At 34.7% G+C, this 21,081-nt stretch overlaps 3 protein-coding genes and 2 long non-coding RNA genes across 5 annotated transcripts in view; 4 read left to right on the plus strand and 1 right to left on the minus strand.

Moving 5' to 3' along the window:
- LOC109580816 (uncharacterized) lies at positions 1-1,700 on the plus strand. Its single transcript, XR_002184378.1, has 4 exons — positions 1-77; positions 136-227; positions 1,010-1,116; positions 1,621-1,700. It is a non-coding gene; the product is annotated as an uncharacterized LOC109580816 (long non-coding RNA).
- Positions 1,701-6,670: 4,970 nt separating this feature from the next.
- On the plus strand, positions 6,671-7,929 carry LOC109580798 (uncharacterized). The gene is made up of 3 exons (XR_002184362.1): positions 6,671-6,968; positions 7,019-7,160; positions 7,229-7,929. It is a non-coding gene; the product is annotated as an uncharacterized LOC109580798 (long non-coding RNA).
- Positions 7,930-10,408: 2,479 nt separating this feature from the next.
- LOC109580811 (uncharacterized) lies at positions 10,409-12,650 on the plus strand. Its single transcript, XM_019994364.1, has 3 exons — positions 10,409-10,555; positions 11,251-11,365; positions 11,777-12,650. The coding sequence occupies exons 2-3, from the start codon at positions 11,257-11,259 to the stop codon at positions 12,571-12,573; spliced, it is 906 nt and encodes a 301-aa protein (XP_019849923.1). The 5' UTR covers positions 10,409-10,555; positions 11,251-11,256; the 3' UTR covers positions 12,574-12,650.
- A 910-nt stretch (positions 12,651-13,560) lies between these two features.
- LOC109580799 (uncharacterized) lies at positions 13,561-16,929 on the minus strand. Its single transcript, XM_019994332.1, has 3 exons — positions 14,344-16,929; positions 14,251-14,293; positions 13,561-14,025 (listed from the first exon to the last, which is right to left on the minus strand). Exons 1-3 carry the CDS (start codon positions 16,891-16,893, stop codon positions 13,730-13,732), a joined length of 2,889 nt encoding a protein of 962 aa, XP_019849891.1. The 5' UTR covers positions 16,894-16,929; the 3' UTR covers positions 13,561-13,729.
- Positions 16,930-17,077: 148 nt separating this feature from the next.
- The window catches only part of LOC100640789 (uncharacterized), a 10,462-nt gene continuing 6,458 nt past the window's right edge, over positions 17,078-21,081 (plus strand). The window contains exons 1-8 of the mRNA XM_019994360.1: positions 17,078-17,176; positions 17,240-17,434; positions 18,841-19,138; positions 19,294-19,439; positions 19,830-19,886; positions 19,943-20,024; positions 20,715-20,835; positions 21,001-21,005. Of these exons, the coding sequence (XP_019849919.1) occupies positions 17,078-17,176; positions 17,240-17,434; positions 18,841-19,138; positions 19,294-19,439; positions 19,830-19,886; positions 19,943-20,024; positions 20,715-20,835; positions 21,001-21,005 (1,003 nt within the window). The remainder of the gene's footprint in view (positions 17,177-17,239; positions 17,435-18,840; positions 19,139-19,293; positions 19,440-19,829; positions 19,887-19,942; positions 20,025-20,714; positions 20,836-21,000; positions 21,006-21,081) is intronic.

Raw genomic sequence — 21,081 nt, forward strand, 5'->3', positions numbered from 1 at the left:
AGTCATCCATAAATTGTAAATAATCCTAGCAGATTATGAACTGTCTTACTGCACCAGCTCAAGTTGGCAATTGGCAGGTATAGATTAGCCTCTTAAAGCTAGAGAGAAGGGAATATGTTATTTCTATAATTGTAGGTATACTCAGAGAGTTATGTTGTTCTTGCTAATATTGAGCACACAGGACTGATCACACATGGGAGATATAGTCAGGAAGAAAACCTTATTAGGTACTATGTATCTTATATGATACCACAATATTTGTTTTGATGTAGTATAAATTTGTCCCTTTTTGGTGTATGTGTGTATTGCTTGTTATAGCCATTGTAAAGCTACTGCATTATTTGTTTGCTTTGTGTTTGGTACATGTACATTCAAAAATGCCTTCATGACTGCTCACAATAGAGCATTGTCTAATAATGCTCATGACCATACAGCATGCATGAGATTGATAGTATTGTTTGCATAACATACACGTACAGTATAGTAAATGAATGCATGCCCTCATGACTGCTTACAATAGAGCATTGTCTAATAATTATCGAAGCATGTTGAACTTGCATAGTATGAGAATGTATTTGTTATTATGTGTTAGATGACTATACATGGATAATAGTATATGCATAATCAAATATATTGCCAAGAGCTAGTATATGAATATCCTGTTGCTCAGTGCTTATTTTGTCATTTACATAAAAAAGGATGGAGTGTATAGGACCTACTAAAAGTGCAACGAATAATCAACACTTCACGTGGCATGACTGTACTATTAATATTACTATAAGTGGAGAATTACATGTATATATGTGTAATTAGCTGAGTTTGAAGCTATTAGGAGTTAACTTTGGCTCAGTAAAGTGTGTTAATATTAAACCAAATGGTGGCAGGTGGGATTTGTGGCCAAAATATTATGTACTGTACTAGTCCCTACTATTGTTATTATCAGTAGCATATCTTTTATTTCGGAATAAATCCTTATGTTTGTCACATTAATTAATTTTTTTAATTTTAGAACATTACTGATACCAACTGACAGTGGTTCAGGGTACAGGCACCCAAAGGCAAGACTCAGAAGGAAGCACGTTTGACCTTGGAAATGGATGTTGTTCACAAACTTAAGTAAGTCGTTTAATGTTATTCTACAAGTTCAGTATAGTTAGTTTATTTTGTGACCTCAAATTTTTATTGTAAAAATATTTGTTGGGATTTGCATGTATAGTGGTATTGAGCCTTGCAAGACACACCAACTAAACCAAACCATTGCTGTTATTGTAAGGCTCATTCATGCCCAATATACAGTACATAGAGAATTCAAACTTGCAATGTGCATGTACATGTACTTTGTAGTAGGACAAATATTTGATATTTCTAAAATAGTTTAACGATAAATTTTTCATTCTAGATATTAAGCTATCATGTAGTGCAAAATTTTGGAGGTAGTTTAATTTGGCAAATTAGGCGCTTTGATAGCCATTTGCCAAAATAAAAATCTGCCATTTTGAGCCCTTATGCATGTGCTCAACTACATGTGGCCACATTTTCGCAAAAAATTTTCAATTTTAGCAATTTAGCTCCCTCCAAAATTTTCCACTGTACAGTATTAAGTGCTAATTGTTAATTTAGGATGAGCTGGTGTTGTATCGTTTGTATGTGACTACTAAAGAAACTTCCCATTCCAACATACACTGATGAGGAATACCTATACTGTAAGTCATGCACTGACTTGTGGTACATGTACACACAATGAAACAGTATTAATACTAAATGTATTGATGATACATGTACATGTACATGTAGATGTACATGTAGATGTAAAGTAGTTAGGTAGACTATCCCTCAGTAAATGGTATTCAAATACAGTACATATACATGTATGTATTTTGCTAATAGCCTGATGCATAGCAATAAATATTCCATTGGAGACACAAATTTGATAAATTAGGTTAAAAATATTATTAATAATAATACTTTAAGCACGACAACAACAATAATTACTAGTAACTATTAATACATGTAAAATGTTATCAACAGTACATGATAATGATACAAGTTTGAAACAAGTTTTAATATTATTTTAGTCTAAAATAAGTTTAGACTAAAGAGTGATGGTGGTGGCCTCAGTAAGCGTCTGTGATAATGACAGTAATTATTGTGAGATGGACCCATTCTTATCTCATAGGTAGTCCAGACTGGACCACTGCCTGTCTTGGGCTTTGCTTTGACTTTCTCTTCTTTAGTTTCATCTTCCTTTACTGTCTCACTCCCTTCAGCAGTGACTCCTTTTTCATTGGGTGTGGCTCCTTCTCCTCCAGTTGTTGTTTCCTCTTGTTCAGTCTCCTCTTCTCCTTCTTTCTTGTCTGTCTCTTCTTTATCAAGTACGCTCTGAAGTGGATTCACTAGTGCTTCAAATAGATCTAAAAGTGGGTGTGTCTTATTTCGACCTCCTGAGGAAGAACTGGGAGGGGGTTCCACCAAACGAGCCGTCAACCTCCAGACTCCGCCCGAGGGTATCTCAGCTATAGCTGTGGTCACCTCTTCATCAGAGGAGAGGGTGATAATGTCCCCATCAGTGTCTCTATAGAAGAGCCTCAGTGTAGGAGCACTGGATTCATTTAGTCCAGGGAATAGAGAGATGATACTCTGTAAGAGACCATCATAAGTGATGTCTTCCTGGACTTGTGTCCTTCTTGTCTCTCCATTAAAGTGAATCTTTAGACTAGGCATCTTCTTTATTTCTTTTGGTAATGAAGTTTCCTTAAGTTCCTCTTGTGATTATTTTCACTTGTTTTGTTCTAAGTTTGGTTCACTTTGCTCTCTCTGTTTTATAGTCAGTGAGTTTTATTTCTAGACTATTTGTAAAGTTTCTAGGTTAATCTACCAGTGACATTATGCTCTCATGTATACATGTAGATTAGTGTAGGATAGAGTCTTCTAGAATATTCAGTGCTAGGAAACATTGAAGATACACTAATGCATTTGTGTAAGAAAGGTTCTAGATTATTCTACACTACAGTGGCTCATGAATATCATTATCTATTTCCTTGACAGTGTGTGTGTGTGTGTGTTTGTGTTTCGACCTAACCCCCGGGCTATGTCTCAGGACCCAGCTACCATAACCATAGCCTAGCGCTGGGCTTGCATCTCGATTGAAAGTACTGGCATCTTCAAAGCTCAACGCATCCATTGACTTAAGAGTCGAAATTAACAGAGTATGGGGTTTCCCTTCTATTTGAAAATATGCTTACTGGGCAAGGGACAGACAGTCTGGCCTTGAGAACCAGAAATGGCGGGTTAAAGATCTTTTATGGAGCCCCAACTCTCTCCGCACTGTCTGAGCCTCACTCAGCTATTGGTTTAACTGATAAGGTGTTTGTGTAACTGAACTCTATGTTAACTATTGCTATGAACACAGTTATAGTTTATGTTACATATAAAGGACACTGTATGCTACACGTACTTTGTTTATACAGTTAATTTTTGATTGTAAATTCTTTTAAAACACATGACTTACAGGGAATGCTGTCTTTCTTTACTGCCATCACACAACTAGATGCTGCCATGCTTTTTAAATTGGTACTTAAATATTCATGTACATGTAGGTGGGTATTTAAATCATTAATTAATTTTCGTGTGTGTGTGTGTGTGCGTATGTGCGTATGTGCGTATGTGTGTATGTGTGTGTTTACAGTACACATACATGCACACACACTAGTGAGTATACACAAAGCATGGCTTGCAATTAGTCATACATTTATAGTAGATGTGCATCTACATGTACATGCATGAACAATGTTTAAAGGATGCTATATCATCATTACAATTGTGAATACAAAATTATAAAAAAATTCAGGGTTGAGGTCTAGCACTTTTTAATTCAAGCATAAGTACAAGGATTTGCATATAATTTTTGGCTTAAATCATATGTACAAGCTCTTTGGTATTGCTTAAGCATATCTAACATCATTGCTTAATGATAATTTTAAGTATCATTTAATTGGTTTATGTTACTTAAAATTTAGTCATGAATATTTTTTTTACATATTTACAGTACAAAAGAAACTTTACAGTGCATCTAGGTTTCCCACAAAGCATGCTACTTGTAAGTGAGCTAAACAGCATACTTCATGAGTTGACAAGCACTACAATACAGTACATGTACTTGTACATGGCATTCTGAGTAACTTCAAAAATTTATAGAAAATTCAAATTTGAGGGAGATCAGCTTTAAGTTAATTTGCAGCTCAAGAACATGTATTTAAACATAGTGAATTTTCTCTTCTAACCATTTTGAAGAAATTTGGAAGGCCTTTGTTCATTGGTCCAATTTGTTAGCAACTTAAAAATTCATTAAAAATCCAAATTTGATCTGAATCAACTCAATGTTGATATGCAGATAAGGAACATCTATACATGTACATGTACCTATATGTATCGTAAAAATGTCATATTCATTTTTGAAGAAATTTGGCCTCAGACCATTTTGCTAGTTTTTAAAATGCTTATAACTCAAAAAGTAATTGTTGGAACCAGCTCAAAATATTGATACATGTATGCATCAAAAGCTTCAATCTTGTACTATGAATGTATTAGTAAATATTTTTATTAGCACATACCCAAGGCTATAGCTCATGGTTTTTCCCAAAATCACTCCAAATTTTTTGATAAAATTTTGTGGCACATATTGATGTCCTTATGCTATGTAGCAAGCTTGAATTGATTCCGACTTCAACTTTTTTTAAGTTATGGCCATTTTAAATATTCATGATTTATTGTTTAAATCTCTTTTTTTAGAAACTAAATCACTGGCTTTAGAATGATACTCAAGAAACCTGACAAAGTCAGTATTTACGCATATTAAACTACATGTACACTATATACGTAAATGTAATGTACATGTGCTATTTATTTATTTATGCATGCATGTACATGTAGCTTGCAAGTTCGGATTGTGGCAACAAGTTTTATAAAGAAAATGTCGAGATATTGTATTTTCATGAACTAAAAGAGATCAACACTCTTATTCAAAGAATTAAAGTAATAAAACAACAATTGTTTTAATTTTCTGATATTTTAGATTTTTATCCATTTTCCCATCTCTCCCTCTCTTTACAGGAAATTATGATAAATTAACTGGAGAACAGTAACCATGGTTGGGCCATAGCTAAGCTTCGTGTCCCCCCCCCACTGGGTGGAGTCTCTTCACCGTGGGCTATACTGGCCAATGGGTGGCTGATGGGAGCAATTTTTATAATGACAATAGTGGCTATTATAGCATGTAAGAGTAAAAAATGCATGTACAAGTATTATTTTATTATTATTATTGCATATACACAGGTGTATATCAGATCCATAGTCCCTTACCATGGTCCCCTGACACTGGTACCAGTTGCTGGGTCTTTGGTCGGGTTTCATTCTTTCAGTTTCGCTCTTTTCTTTTGCAGCTAATACTTTCTTCTGGAGGTACTTTGGCATCAATAACATCATAATTTTTGAGTTTGATCCAAGAAATCATCTCAACATTTAAAAATAGTTCGCAGTAAGGAAAACATGCACACAGATCAAATTAATCCAAATTTAGCAAGTTTTGAACTTCATTCATTTATCCCTTAATAATATTTATTAATAATATTTATTCTAGTGTTTTAAAATTCCTTTACAAATTTACTAGCTGAACTAGTATATTGAAACTCAATATTTTTTGAAGGTGGCATCGTTTATGGGCATTTTTGGAGTTCCAGATTATTATTATTTTTATTTGCCAATCTGGCTACATGTACACATACATATACCTTATTACGTTGGTCCTGTCTCTATGCAGGTAGTCTGGCTAATCCTCTTCTGATTACCGGTACCATTGTTATACTGAAGGTCACACTGGTGGCTTTTTAAGGAAGTTGTAAGTGGATGTGGTCAGTAGGTGTGCAAATTTGTAAAAAATCCAATTTTAATTGGAATCAGCTCAAACTTTCTACACAGCATTAGAACATGTACAATGAATCAGGAAAAAGTAGAAAATTAAGAATTCTCATCTATTGATTTTTGGTGAAATTTGATCTTTGACTGCAACTTTAAAAATTTATAAAAATTCAATTTTGGGAAATTTCTTACCCAACATTCATCCACTCTGTTTCCTTTAGGTAAGGATTCTATTCCTGTATTATGATGTCTCATTTCCTGATTTCTGGATACTCAATTCTCTTGCTATTGTGTTACTAGACATGCGATACTTTATCTGTTATCCTGTGTATGGCCAGAATGCTAGCTACCACCGGTAAACCATACAGTTAATATATATTATTATGATAATACATTAGGATACAGTACTTGCATGTAACAAATATCATGACTAACTAGCTATCAATTTATCCATGCAGTCAAAATTGATTCCACGCAAGATTTTACCTTATAACAATGCATGTACACATGTATAGTAGTATTCAATTTTTCTTGTTTACATGTATGTATTCCTCCATATAGAATCATTAGTTAAGTGTGGTATCATAATTATACTAAACTGTGAGATCATTTGTTGCTATGCTTCCTGCATAGACATTATGGTAGCACTAGGGAGGCTTTCCCTCATCTAATGCTGGAATACAATCAACTTCTTAGTAGTAGCTGCTCTGAAAGGTTACATAAAGAGAGAGAGAGTGGGGCAATATTTTTTAGTTCTACTACTTCCTTTTTGGAGCATTAATTTCATTGTTTTTGTGGCTCTGTGAACATAAATAATGAAAGTTTTGCTTGCAAACTATGTCAATTTGTACATAACTGTGTGCATGTACAATGTGCATTTACATGTATCTCATTAAGGATGCTCCTATCCAATCTGGTTTCCATTACTTCTTTCTAGCCTGTTGATTATCTCTGCACTCATTAGATGCTACACTTATGCTTGGGACATCAAAATAGACTGGGTTCTATTTGAAGGTGGCTACTTCACTAGAAGAGAGAGAATATATCCTTATAAGGTATGGCGTTTGGTTATTGGGCGTGGCTAGTGTTACCATTTTGATTATAGGTGTCGTACATTTTAGTGATGATAGGGTACCTGTTGTTAAGGTGGGTATGGACACTCACTATATCAGTGGGGGAGGGTGGACTAGGTGTTCTTAATTATAACATATTTAAGACTGTTCTGTTCTGGAGGTAGCTATATTTTGGTAAGACACAAGTTTTTGAGAAGTACTTTAAAATGTAAAATTTATTTGCTATTTATTATCATTTTTAGTCATTCTATTTAGAACTTTATTTGTCTTGAAAATGAACACTTAAACAATTGTGGTCAGTTCAGTGCTGTCAGAACATTAGTATGCAACCAATCACTGCTAATGAAGTTGAAGGAGTAGATATACTGAAGAGAAGGGACCTCTAAGAACACTTAAACATCATGCCTCAGAAATACTTGTAATAACAGACTAGCATCCATTGGTAATGGCCGTTAGACAACAGTCAAGTGGTGAACTTGGTCAACATTTTTAAATATCCAGAGCCACTCGATGGCTGTCTGTACCAAGTCAAGATCAGTTATCAAGTGTTCCTAGTGTGACTCCATCAACTGATATACTGACAACAGGTTCAGCTAGGAAGAGGAGTATACTGTTGCTGGTTTGTTGGTTAAAGTGAATGAGTTACAGTATATAACTAATGGATCATCAGTGGATGAGCCAGTCACTGATAGTGATATTAATGTTGCTTTATGTTCCAGGAGTGAGAGGAGGGAGAGTGAAGAAGGAGAAGGAGGTCATAGGACACTGCAGGTTGGGTTTGTAATACCCACAGTCATACCAGAGACTATACTATAAATAATAATAATGATACTTTAATAGTAATGTATGTGAGTTATTTTGAATTTGTAATTAACTAATCCATGCATTATACTTATAGTTTTACTTTATGTATTTCCATTATAAATTGGATTATATAAATCTAGAGTAGTAGTAGTAAAATAGGGCTTGTTGAAGTTGTTGTCCTGGTGACAGGTGTTCCATTCCTTGTCTGTGAATATTTCAAGGAATATTCTTACAGTATATATATAGAGTATCAACAATGACAGATATAGTGATGAATGCCACAAATGTATAAGAGTCATTTAATGACAGAAAGCACTAAATTCTCCCTACATACTGAGGAAAACATCTATTTAATGACATTTTTTACAGAACCCTGACACTGACCCTCTCAGATGTAATGGCTGCTGGTGAGGACAATAATGATTATGTTATACCAGATAAGAAAGAAGACATCTTGGATGCTCTTCATTCGTTGCACTCAAGTGGTTTGATCAGTGTTCAAAAGTGAAAACAAGGTACCATGGGCTGTTGTGAATAAGAGTATACTGCTAACTGAGTTGGATGGGATTCTCTTTGCTCCAAAGACATTCAAAGAACATGTTGGCACTGCTAGCAATACTGGTATTGTTAGTGTGTCAGGTCTGACTAGACTCTTCCCTGAATATGATCCTGATATGTTGATCTGTTTCCTGAAGAACATGGAACTCTGTCAAGAATTGAATCCATCTTTTCTGAAAATTATGAACTTAATAGATACACTGCAAGACTATATATTTGTTTCTATGCTTTTTGCCTGGTGGAGTTTGCTCAGTTTATTTGTGAATTTTTGGTGTTTTATTTGGACTTTTCCCATTATGAAAATGAGTACTCGAACAATTGCTGTTAGTTCTGTGCCGTCAGAGACATTAACGTGCGTCCAATTACTGTTGATGAAGTGGAATTAAGGATAGACAGTGAAAAAAAGGGACCTCACAGACCTCACACTTCAGAGATACTAGGAATAACAGATCAACATTTGTCAGTAACAGTCACAAAATGACAGGCAAGCAGTGAACTTGGCCAGCATCCAGAGCCACTGCATCTGTACCAAAATCAAGATCAGTCTAAGAAAAGCACAAATATGTCTCCCTCAACCGATAAACTTACAACAGGTACAACTAGGAAAAGGAAGTATACTATTGCTGGCTTATTAGGTGGAGTGACTCAGCTATGAATCAGTCACTGATAGTGATATTAATGTTCATTATGTTCTAGTATTGAGAGGAAGGAGTCATAGGACACAGGCTGGGTTTGTAATACCAGTGATACCAGAGACAATACTGTAAATAATAATAAGTTAATGATACTTTAGTTATAATGTATCTCAATTATACTATGAATGTACATTATCTTAATAATTCCATATATTTCCAAAGTTTTTAATAGTACTTTGAATCAATTAAAAATAAGGGAGCCGTAGGGGGGGCTTATTTGTTTCATTGAAAATAATATAATGTGTGTGCATTATTTTGAATTTTAATTGATTCATGTATCATTATTTTACTTTATGTATTTTCCTTATGAATCTAGTTATGTAAATTATTGCATGTACGTGTAACTCCCTAACTGTTAATTGCTGTACATTACTGGTCAAAATAATTGAGTGGCACATTTAGCTGTTCTACATTGTAGTAATTTCTTTTATACTATTGGATTGACATGTATGACAAAAGTGCTTCAATAAGGTACAAGATATGTATTTGTAATTGTATTGAGGAATGACTAAGATTATTATGATCTCAGCAATACATAGTTTCTGAGCCCAGAGGAGAGAAAGGGTTTTCCCCAAAATTTTGGTATAGTGCTCAGCTAAGCTCATGAGGCTGTTTAGCATACCCACTGTGGGCATGCTAAACAGCCTCGGCACTAGAGTTTTATAGAAAACCCCGATTCATGTATTAATTTTTGTCAAAAATGGCAAGGAGAATTTTTCTAATTTTTCTATTATGTACTATGCATGTTTTGATGTTGTGTATAAATCAAGTTTAAGCTGATTCTTATCAAAATTAAAATTTTTATAAATTTTTAAACTTGTTTGAAATGTGGCCCAAGACATGGGCTATAGTACACGATCTCGTGCCAAATTTGATCAAAAACAGCTAAAAAAGAATTCTTTATTTTATATAATTTTGTCTAATGCATTCATGTTCTGATGTTGTATGTCTAGCAAGTCAAATTTTTATTTTTTAATGAATTTTAAAAGTTACTTTCAAAGCAATGCACTATAGGTCAGCCCAATCATGAAGAGTGCTGTAAATCCAAACCCACACCTAAGCATAGTCAGCATACATTGTACTCCTATTCATTTTTTAACTTACAATGTGAGTATATACACTGGACCACTGGACAAACCCTGCACATGATGGACACATTTTTATGCAACATCTTTGCAAGAGTCACTGTTGAGTAGTCACTAGATGTAAGATGTGTACAATGCATTAAAATAGAATAAAAGTGAGCACTGAGCTTACATATTTCATTTCAGTACCTTTGTTAAGCCTGAATTCTGTTTTCTATTTTTAAAATGTATGCACTGATTGAATGATTGCAAATTTTGCTCACTCAGCAACTGCCGTTGTCACGCCCCTCCTGCTAAAAAGGTCATGTTGCCCATGCATTGCATAACTCCTTGTAACTCTTGAATCTGGAACTTGAACTCAGCAGCAATCTAACTATTGGGATTTGGGACAGCTAATACCATTTGTCAGATTAGCCAGACTAAGCCAGTAAGTACTGTTTTGTCATTTTGTGAACTAAAATTAAGTTGTTTTATGTCTAAATTCTGCCTCCATGGCATGCATGTATTGCATGGCTTTAAATGCTGTCTCAGTCTACACCCTTTATCCTACATTTAGGGTGGACAATGCATGTTGGGGTTTATGAGCTAGCGTAGTAAATTAATATTTATTAAACTACTTCTGAATAATTCTTAATGATTATAAATGAGGTTTCAATGCAAAATAACACTAATTAACCACTTGTCAGTTGTCATAACTATGTTTTCATGAATATGTTTAAAACAGATAAATACCTTGTAAACTTCAGGCTTTGCCCTCATTTTTTCAGATGTGATAAACACCTCATACGAGGTGTCTATTCATTATTTATTGCCTGTATAAATTAATTAAAAAATGCAAATTATTGCGCTATTACAAGATATAGTGGTTAGGAAATGAGAAACTATGAATCATGTTGTGAAATGGCACTGTGTATAACTAGAATATTTGGAGTGTTAAAGTTTGATGGGATTGATTCTAAAAGAGGATGAAGGTTGCAACATGGCAACAGCTTGAGCCCTATCAAATTGGAGCCGGATTGATGCAAATATGGCATCTTGCCAAATAAACTCACCTCCACAATTTTAGCTCAGTATACAGTATATTGCATTTGATTTGATATAGTTTTATTTTTGCTCTACTAGGCCTCAATGACTTTTGCCACTGTTTTCTCATTGAACCTGCTCCTTGTGGTTTCCTGTATATCTTATTCTGCACAATTTAACAAAAGTGGAAACGTAGCTCTATTAAAAGACAAAGGTATGATCAGTATATCAAAATCATTTAAATAGTTTTGTTGCCTGCATGTAACTCTTGCTCTAAAAAAAGAAGGCATTTGACCTGTGCTATGTAAATGAATTACATGTATACTGGCCTTGGCCTGAGAAGTTTTAATTTTTTGACCAAATTAAGACCTGTGTGGTATTTTGAGTCTATTTTTGCTACATACAAAAAATGCATACACTTTATTTCAGTTGATCCCGAACAAATTTGGAAATTTAAGCAAATTAAGACTATGAACTGTATGTATTTCACAAAGCATGACTAGAAATTTAGGATTTTATAATTGCTTTTCTCAAAGGTAGAAATGTATATGGCTGATGAAGGGAAAGTTCTTGAATATACTGCTAGCTACAGAACAAGAAATAATTAATCCTTATTTATTATTAGGTGGACTGGTTGCACCAGGTTTTTCATGTCTCTTAGTAAACTGCTCTCTACCTACAACAACTTGTCTGCTAGATTCTTCTTGTCGTGAAGCCGTGCATTGCAATTCAGAATGTCAGGGCAAGACTAATGAAGAAGCTTGTAATCTACTATGTGAACTAACATATGGCTACAATAGTTCAAAATATCGTCATCTTCTCCAATGTATGAGTGATCATGGCTGTCTCCCTGTCTCACCACCAGATGGAATTTGTGTTGCTAATGACAGTTCTACTATTAAAAACCTCACCTCTCTATCTCAGATTAAAGGTAAATGGTGGATTCTTCGTGGGCTCAACTGTGGTCAGAGAGGTTGGCCAGCAGCCTTTGATTACTTTCCTTGTCAACGTGATGAGTTTGTTCCACTGGGAACACATAATGATGTGTGGGTTGATCACATTGCTTACTGTGGAGGACGTAACAATACATGTTCTACTCCAATATTGTATACAGTTGCTAATGTATCAATTACAAAACCTGGAGTAATGAATCACGTATATACTGATCCTCCTCTAACACCACAAATTGAAGAATGGCGTGTCTTATCATGGCCACATCCTGATTGGATGCTGTACATTTATTGTGGAGCTACTCCCACTGGACCGTATGCTGGAGGAAGTGTTGTTACTAGAGCTGATTCAGGAAAAGATGTTGGTGTGATCCCAGTATATGTTGAGATTGAGTTTCGTTCTGTTGCCAAACAATTTGGTTTCAACTATGATGAAATGTGTGTCAGTAATGTAACCAGCTGTAGTGATTAATATTATGATTTCTATTTTTCACACTGTAAAGATGATTTGTTAAGTTTTTAGTTATATGCTGTCAGTATGCCAACAAAGAATATTATCAGAAGTTCATGCTTGCATTCCTGCTGTTTCACAATTACACCTAAGTGGAGTAACTTTAAAGAAAAATTTAATTGCATGGTTGTTAGTGATACATCTGCTATGATTTCAATTTGTACAGTAAGACCATTCCCAAGCCTACAGTCATTTGGGTAATTGACTGTAGGCTGGGGAACGGTCATTATATTTATATTGTGTGTGAACTGTGAAGGGACACTGAATATAAGTAACAAAAGCCATGTCATTGGTTGATCAATCCCTCTTAGCATCCAAATAATTAGGGAATTATTCACTCTATTGTTTCTTAAAATTGCCATTATTCTGAGCTATAAACATCAGTGCAGGCAGATATTAATCTAATTTGCAACTCAATATTTTAACGTCAGTGACTTCTAATTTTTCTTCTTTTTTACTAGCTACAGCCTACAGGCTATGAGTCTATGGCAGTGTAAAAATATTCAGACAAAGTATCAGCCAGTTTGGGTGGTAATGTGAATGTGAATGAGCTTAATGTAGGTTTGATGTAGGAAGGGACACAAATTTGAGGATAATAACTAGATAGAAGTATTTACTTGTATTAAATTTTCAATCTACTTAGTAGTTGAACTAAATACACTTGTTTTCAATTAGCTTGAGTGTGCATTATGTACCAAAATGAAATCACTGCTATGTTGTTGTGTTGTTTAAATCACTTTGTTGAAACTAAAAAAATAAACTGTTTCACTTGTGTAAACAACTACTTGTTTTTAGAATAAATCTATAGTTGTACCAAACACTGTTGTGCACTGAAAGTTATGAATCAAAGCAATTCTGTGTTGTTCAAAAGTGAACAAGTTGAAACTAATAAATACTATTGTTTTCAGTGCACAGTGCCTGTAGCTGACTATGTCACAATGCAACATGTACAATGAAGAAAAATCAGATACAGACAGTAATCTTTAAAAATATGACATTTTTTATATTATGACAAACAAAAATTAATTAAAGTTGTAGCAAGACATTTTAAAGAAAGGACTATAGCTGCTTAGCATACGGCCAAGCAGAGCAGTAAGTCATTAACAGTATTGAGGTATTAACAGTATTTAGTTCTAATGCTACTAGCTATTTGACGTTTTCCTTCTTTATTCAGTGCCGAAGCTAATGACAACCAGCTTGGACCTCCTTTTTCTATTACTTTATCTGCTCCTTTTAACCAGGCAGACATACACTCACGAAAACAAGTTCTTAAATCACCTCTGAACGATTTCTCAATATCTTCCAATGTAGGTTGATATAAACCCAACTGAAGCCCAAGATCATGCCATACATGACAAGGTAAGTGTTGGCTTGATGTCAACTCTTCAATGACAATATCAAGATCTCTAATGTCTAAATAACACATTATACGCAAAACATAATTCAATATTATTCTTCTAGCAGTTTGGTGCTAAGTAATGTTTTGCTCATGCTGTTATTTAAAAAGGCATATATCTACCACTAATCTCAACTAAGAAAACAAGCTGATAAGGGTGCTTGTAACAAAGTTAATTGAAAGATAATTAGTTGTAAACATACGCTGTAATATTGCAAACAATTGCTTTTACAATAACTTACCAAGTTTATCTTTAGAAGTCACACGATTACATTTTATGATAAGCTAAACAAAAACAAAATAATTACTTTGATCAAAATATTAGATTTTCTTACATTAATATCACGTCCTCCTAAAAGTGACAGGTTACAAATATCAGACAATGATTCGTCAGGTAGGACCATTTTTAAATCTCTATGCATAGGATCATTAGTAACTATAAATTTCCTGCCTTCTGTAATTGCAGACAGTACAGCACATACATTATATATTTTCCTTTCTTTTGGTATCTCCAAAGGATAAGATAAGTCACTAGGATCAATGATAAACTCCTTCACTTCTATGTATGGACAAGAATCCTTCGAAACACTCATTATCTCTTTTATCACATCTCTTCTTAGAAGAACCATATCGTCGCTGTAACCATCCTCACAGGACATCATTACTAGTATGGACTGGCTCTCATCCACAATCTCCACTAGTGCACCGACACCATGACCATTGAACCAATGTAGACCATTTCTCCAAAATGTACAATATCGATTTAAGATGTCATCTTCATGAGGTAGAGCAAATTTATAAGCTAGATGTAAAGAGAGAATGTGAAAGCATCTAGGAGGGAAGAAATCATGTTCTTTATTACACTGCAGACACCAACCAAACTTGAATACGTGACTAATCATCTCATCAGGTCTATCGCTATACAAAAGACATGGAAAGAACAGCAACCTTTCTTCCAGTGGATTTGCATCTTTTTCTGTGTCTCTTACAGTTAATTGAAAGAGGTTTGACATTTTTAAAAAAGATACGTTTATTTCCTGACAGAGTTCCATGTTCTTCAAAAAACAGATTAACATGTCAGGATCGTATTTAGGGAAGAGTTTAGCAAGACCAGACACACTAACAATACCGGTATTGCTAGCAATGGTGATATGTTCCTTAAACATTTTTGGAGCAAAAAGAATTCCATTTAACTCCGATAATAATATTCCTTTATCCACGACAATCCATATTTGATCTTCACTTTTAATAACATTGATCAAACCAGTTGAATGCAACAAGTTAAGAATATCCACAATTTCTTCTTTCGCTTCTGGTAGAGCGCAACCAACAGTCACTTCAGCAAGTAAATTAGACAGGGTCAGGATGTTCTCTGACATATCTTCAAGTAGGTGGTACATTTCATGATGATATGAATTTAACTGGATTTCCCTTGTGGTACGAATATGTTCACAGGCACTGGACAATTTATTTAAAAATGAACCCATACTAGTGCCTCCAAGCTTACGACAATCCAAGAAATATAACGGTTCGCTTCCAACAGCCTTTTCTATTCCCCTCCTCCTTTCAGTATGGCCACTTATTTTATCCACATGACTGACAACTACTATAATGTCATGAGGCTGATCACGAGCCTTTTCTACTTCATTTTTTGCAATAGTTTGCCAATAACGAAGCTGTTTGATTGCTTCCTTCTCAAGCATGTTAATTACGACAACAAATATGCCACCAAAACCTAACAAGTTCTCAATAATAGCACTGTGGCTTGAATAGTATTCTGAGTGACCAGCAAAATCATGAAGAATGATGTTACCCAGTGTTTTATGCTGTAGTTCAGTTGGAATGATGCCCGCAGTGCAAGGTTCTACTTCTTTGACATTCCTAAAAGAGCCAAGAACAACAGAGCCTGTAGATGTATTTGTGATGACATGGCCAAGAGTACTTTTACCAGTTCCCGAATTTCCAAGAAGAAGAATGTTAACATAAGAATCAATTGGGTGAGATATCTTCATTTTGTAAAACTTTTTGAAGACAGAGACCATATTGGGGTGCTCAATGGATTTGGAAAGGGCTAAGCTTATGGGAGTTCTCCCTTCATTATCTTCAGCCAATGGATCACATTTATCAGTTGATAGTAAATATTCTACAGTTGCGAATTGGCCCAAATCAGCAGCAAAATGAAGAGGTGTCCAACCATCTGTGTCAGCAGTCATGGGATCACAGTTGCAATCAATGAGCAGGTATTTTACAATATCTACATGGCATACAGCACAATGAAGGACAGTCTCGCCTAGCTCATTCGTAGCCATTAGGTTCATGTCTGGGTAATGATCAATCATATACTTTATAACAACAAGCGATCCATTAGTAGCCGAGTAATGAAGGATATTATTTCCATTATTACTAGTAGCCATCGGGTTGCAATTACAAACATTAATCAAATACTTTAATACATCAATAGCATGATCTGCAAATGCATAAAGAAGACTACTTCGCCCTGTTTTATCTTTTTCATGCGGATCAAAGTGATAATCAGCAACGAGATCTTTTGTAACATCTAACCAGCCATTTTTTGAAGAGAGGTGAAGTAATGTAATACCATTTGAGCCATGATAACTTTTTATTCCAGCGGTAGGTTCAGTTACAAAATAAGGCAGCAAACGAATGGCTTCCGTGAGATCATTGTTTTCAAATGCCTTCCAACACTCTTTGTTCCAGCAATCCAACTCTACCGACTGCTCCCCTGCGGATTGCTCGGAGTTACCGGTGCAGTCTATGCTGCAGTCTTCCGTGGATTCGTCTAAGTCTGCAGACTGCTCAAGAGATTCAACTCGTTCACTAATAGGAAAAGAGTCAAAAGCATGTCCCTCTAACTCCTCTGCCATGCTTGGAAACCCAGCAATGGGTCAGAGACCTCAGCAGTAAATGTGACTTTTATAGCAAGAGTCAAGTGAAACCATTGCCCACCACCACGCCCATGATGGAGCCACACCTACCTAGAGTTCCAAATGATGCAGCCACAGTCAGGCTAGTCAGCAACCGAGTCAGCAACCGAGTCAGCAACTGCATATGGCTGGTAGCTCTCCTCCTAAGAAGCTCCTCATAGAGGCATGCACTGAAAGACTCAGAAAATGGCTGTCGGAGAGGTGGAGGAACTCCTATAATATTGTAAGACTCATTTTAAAAGAGTGAAAAATTACTTTTTATTTGTCATGTGTCTTATTTTTATAGAGGAGCATCGAGATCGAGGAAAGCTTTATATTTTCACCATATTTGTTTTCTGAGAATGATTTGTCTGTATTTGGTTTCAGACAGGACCCAGAGCAGAATCAAGAGTACAATAAAGGAGTTTTTGATGGCATTGGAGTGTATTACTGGGGACAGATGAAATACAAAACCAAGCTGCGCAGTACAAATTTAAAGAAGGTAGACTATTGTGACCATATCTAATAGACCCCCTAGGTGCTAAGACTATTTTGAATGAATTATTTACGGTAGCCACTCACGATTAAAATTACTGACGGCAACAAGCTCTCCACATCAAAGGCAAATCAAAACCCAAGGTGCCGAATTGAAGCATGGCAAGAAAAATATGTTGCAGCAAGAGTTACCTGGTCTATACGATGTAGTCTGGCCTCCATACTTTCCATAAATGCTGCTTGTAAGCCTGTAGTACGTTGTAGCGCTCACAAAAATGGCCAAGCGGTGTCACCATTTTTGATTTTTTAAATCTTGAGACCTTCTTGCCATCAATAATTTACATCGTGGGTGGATACCGTATAGAAAAATTTTATTTATTATGAATGAATATCATTATTGTAATCATAATTATTCTTTGAAAATAATCTTAGCTCCTAGAGGGTCTATACTACTGCATGGCTGAAAACTTTGGAGGCTCAAAAATTATTTTTGTGGACATGTATATGCATGTAAATTTTTGCAAATCAAAGCTTTTTACCGTATTATTTAGATTTTTTGCGAGTTTTATTTTTTTAAATCGCAAGTAAATTTCAAAATTAGCAGCATGTTCATGCATGAAATTTTTATTCATGTGTCGCTGCTTCAAGTTTTAAATTACTGGATTTTATGAGACTGATGCAAAGCCAGAAAGACAGTCTGATATTGGACATTTTCCGACCATTTTGCTCAATTGTCCGACCAAATCCTGTGTTTTTTCTTCAATTTTTGTCTGAGTAACTTTTTATTTAATTTTAAAAAGCAATTTTACATAATTAGCAATTAATCATGTTCCCATTAAGTTTGCTAAGTGAGCTAAACAGTATGCCTCATGACCAGAATACAGTACATGGTATTTTAGCAACTTTAAAAATTATTTAAAAATCCAAATTTAATGGAAATCAGCTCAAAGTTGATACACAGCATAAGGACATGTATTTGTATCAGAAAAAAAAAATTAAAATTGAGGATTTTCTTCTAGCCATTTTGACAGAATTTAACAAAGACTTGATTTTTGATCAACTTTTAAAATTCATTAAAAATACAAGCTTGATCAGAATCAGATCAAAGTTGATACACAATGTAAAAACATGTATGTGTATCTGAAAAATTATAGAAATAGAGAATTCTTGTCTTGTGATTTCTGCTGAAATACCCTGTTTTTTTTTCTCAATTTTTGAAGCAATTTAAAAATCCACTGACAAGAAGCTGCATGAGCACTATGCCTCAAACCTGTTGGAAAACCTGTCTGACTGTTTCATAAAAATGGCAAATTAAATTAAGCAATGATCAGAAACAATATCTGAACACTGTTTGAATGAAATTTCAGGCTTTGTGATAGGTTGTCCTGCATTACATATAACCATTTCATTTAGGTGTTTCGGTATGTGGAAAGAGCTCCTTTACTATGCATCCTTGATGACATCATTGAACCTCTTGATTATTTTCTGCTGAAGCGACAAAAATCTTCTCCAGACTCCGACTCAGATTCAGACACTGATGATGATGATGATGATAATGAACCTCAGGTTGTGAGTACAGTCCAGCAGTCACCAGAAGCTTTATTCCTTGAGGCTCTTGAGTTTTATTGTCTTTTAAAAATGCGACTGGGGTTGTTGGAGACAAAATGGAGAGACACCATTGAAAAGCTATTACCTACTAACAGCTGCAAAGGTTAAATCGATATTTGTGTTCACAAATCACAAGTGTAATAATTTATTATTGAGCTTGTTTAATCTCATAGTTGCAATTTTCTAATCTGTTGATTTGTACATTGTATTTAGTTTTATTCTTTTTGTCCCTCTCTCTCAAATCCTTTTCTTCCTTAGGTTTTGTTGAGGCATTTCAATCAGAGATATTAAGAACACTTCGTGGACTTGTTCAAGTATTCAAGAAAATAATGAGTGAATGCTACAATGGTGAAACCAAACCACGCTACTTGCAGCTATGTGAGAGACTGAAACTAAGTGCTAAAGTAAGAAATTAGCAACTCCTGCCTTGGTATGTAGTACATGCATAGTACCTACATGTACATATGCATGCATGTAGCATTGTGTAGGTCTCTGAACACTATATGCTACTAGCTATGCATTGCATTTCACTAGTTAGTACACAAAATTGAATTTGAATTGTAATTTGTGGCTGTTGTATGGTACGGTAAACTCATTAAGTTATTACTAATTATTGTGAGCAAAGGACCACAATTTTTTAATCGTACATGTACATGGGAAATGTATATCCCAATCACTAAAACCACTGGCTGGTCACCACTGGTTATGATTTTTAAAAATTTATTATTCACAAGTACATGTATCAAATTCTTAGAATGCCATGAAAATTTTTTATGATTATTTTTACTTTATAGGAGGAGGAGGCAATGCATCTAATTTTCATGTACAATGCTGGAGTTAGATTTGTGAAGGTCAGAAAATCTACTTCGGTTATATGTACTTTGTTTTAAATAATTGTTTCTTATAGACCCAATCAGTGCATTGTAGCAGTCATGGTAGTATGGCAATGGAAGTGGCATGGTTTGCAGAAATGACTGGATCAGAAATGTGTAAGGAGAGAGTGAATGTGTGTCAAAGTTCACGGGTTTCTTGTATACATGTACATGTACATGTATGTCAAGAAGCTGCATGAGCACTATTCCGAAATCCTGTGGGAAACCCTGTGCATACTGTACATGTACATGACTACATGTACATGTATATGTACATGCATTTAAGAATGCATAATCAATTTACTCATTAGTTCTACATCTCTTCCTAGCAGAACAATTGATATGCTTGTACATTACACATAAAAGATGCTCATTTAATTATATTTTATTATACATACATGTACAATCTATATACATGTACATGTTTAAGTGAGATCCTTAATCTGAAAATTAATACGGTAGAAAATTTTTGATTCTAAAAATTGTGCTGTGATTTACTTTTACGTCATTAAGACTGTGTCATGTATTATGGAATGTGGCATGTGATTACATGCGGGATCCAATTTTTGCGAAATTCTAATCCAGTACAATCTCAAATATAGTTACGGTAAAAATTTTCTGATAAACTGTATCATGTGTTCACATGTATTAATTTTGCTAGACTGTTTACTGATAACATGCAGTTACATTGCATCCATCACTGACACAATTTTGTTGATATTTTAACTGCAAGTGACATTATTATGCTTTCAATCAACTCATTGCTATTTTTTTAAATTTATTTTTTAATGTTCTACATGGTTGTAGATGAGTTTTTCAGTGAAAACAGGGCTCACATGAAACAAGAGATGTTTGAATCAGATAATGAGTATACCACTATACTAGCAGCTACATTTCTAACAATGCCACCAACAATCATTAAAGCATGGTAAGGTAGAAAGACAAGTTAGCTTATGATATTAAAATTTTGTGTATTGGTAGTGTTAGACTTACAAATGTACCATTTAATTGGGTCAATTATTGATTTAATGATGATCATTGCTATAGATGTATTGTACACTAGAATCACTTTTGGGATTTTTAATTTGTTTAGTTGCGGTTGTACTCTCTCAGCTGATGAGCTTTATAAAATTGACAAGACAGAAATGGCCGACATTATAGCCAAAGAGAGAAA

This window comes from Amphimedon queenslandica, unplaced genomic scaffold, assembly GCF_000090795.2.
Source record: "Amphimedon queenslandica unplaced genomic scaffold, v1.1 AMPQUscaffold_13475, whole genome shotgun sequence".
In the NCBI taxonomy this organism is placed as follows: domain Eukaryota; kingdom Metazoa; phylum Porifera; class Demospongiae; order Haplosclerida; family Niphatidae; genus Amphimedon; species Amphimedon queenslandica.

Coding starts and splice junctions, on each gene's coding strand:
- LOC109580811 (XM_019994364.1), top strand. CDS start 11,257: ATGACTTTTGCCACTGTTTTCTCATTGAACCTGCTCCTTGTGGTTTCC. Junction 11,366..11,776: donor AGCTCTATTAAAAGACAAAG/GTATGATCAGTA, acceptor ATTTATTATTAG/GTGGACTGGTTGCACCAGGT.
- LOC109580799 (XM_019994332.1), bottom strand. CDS start 16,893: ATGGCAGAGGAGTTAGAGGGACATGCTTTTGACTCTTTTCCTATTAGT. Junction 14,294..14,343: donor TAGGAGGACGTGATATTAAT/GTAAGAAAATCT, acceptor GTTTTTGTTTAG/CTTATCATAAAATGTAATCG. Junction 14,026..14,250: donor GACTTCTAAAGATAAACTTG/GTAAGTTATTGT, acceptor TGTGTTATTTAG/ACATTAGAGATCTTGATATT.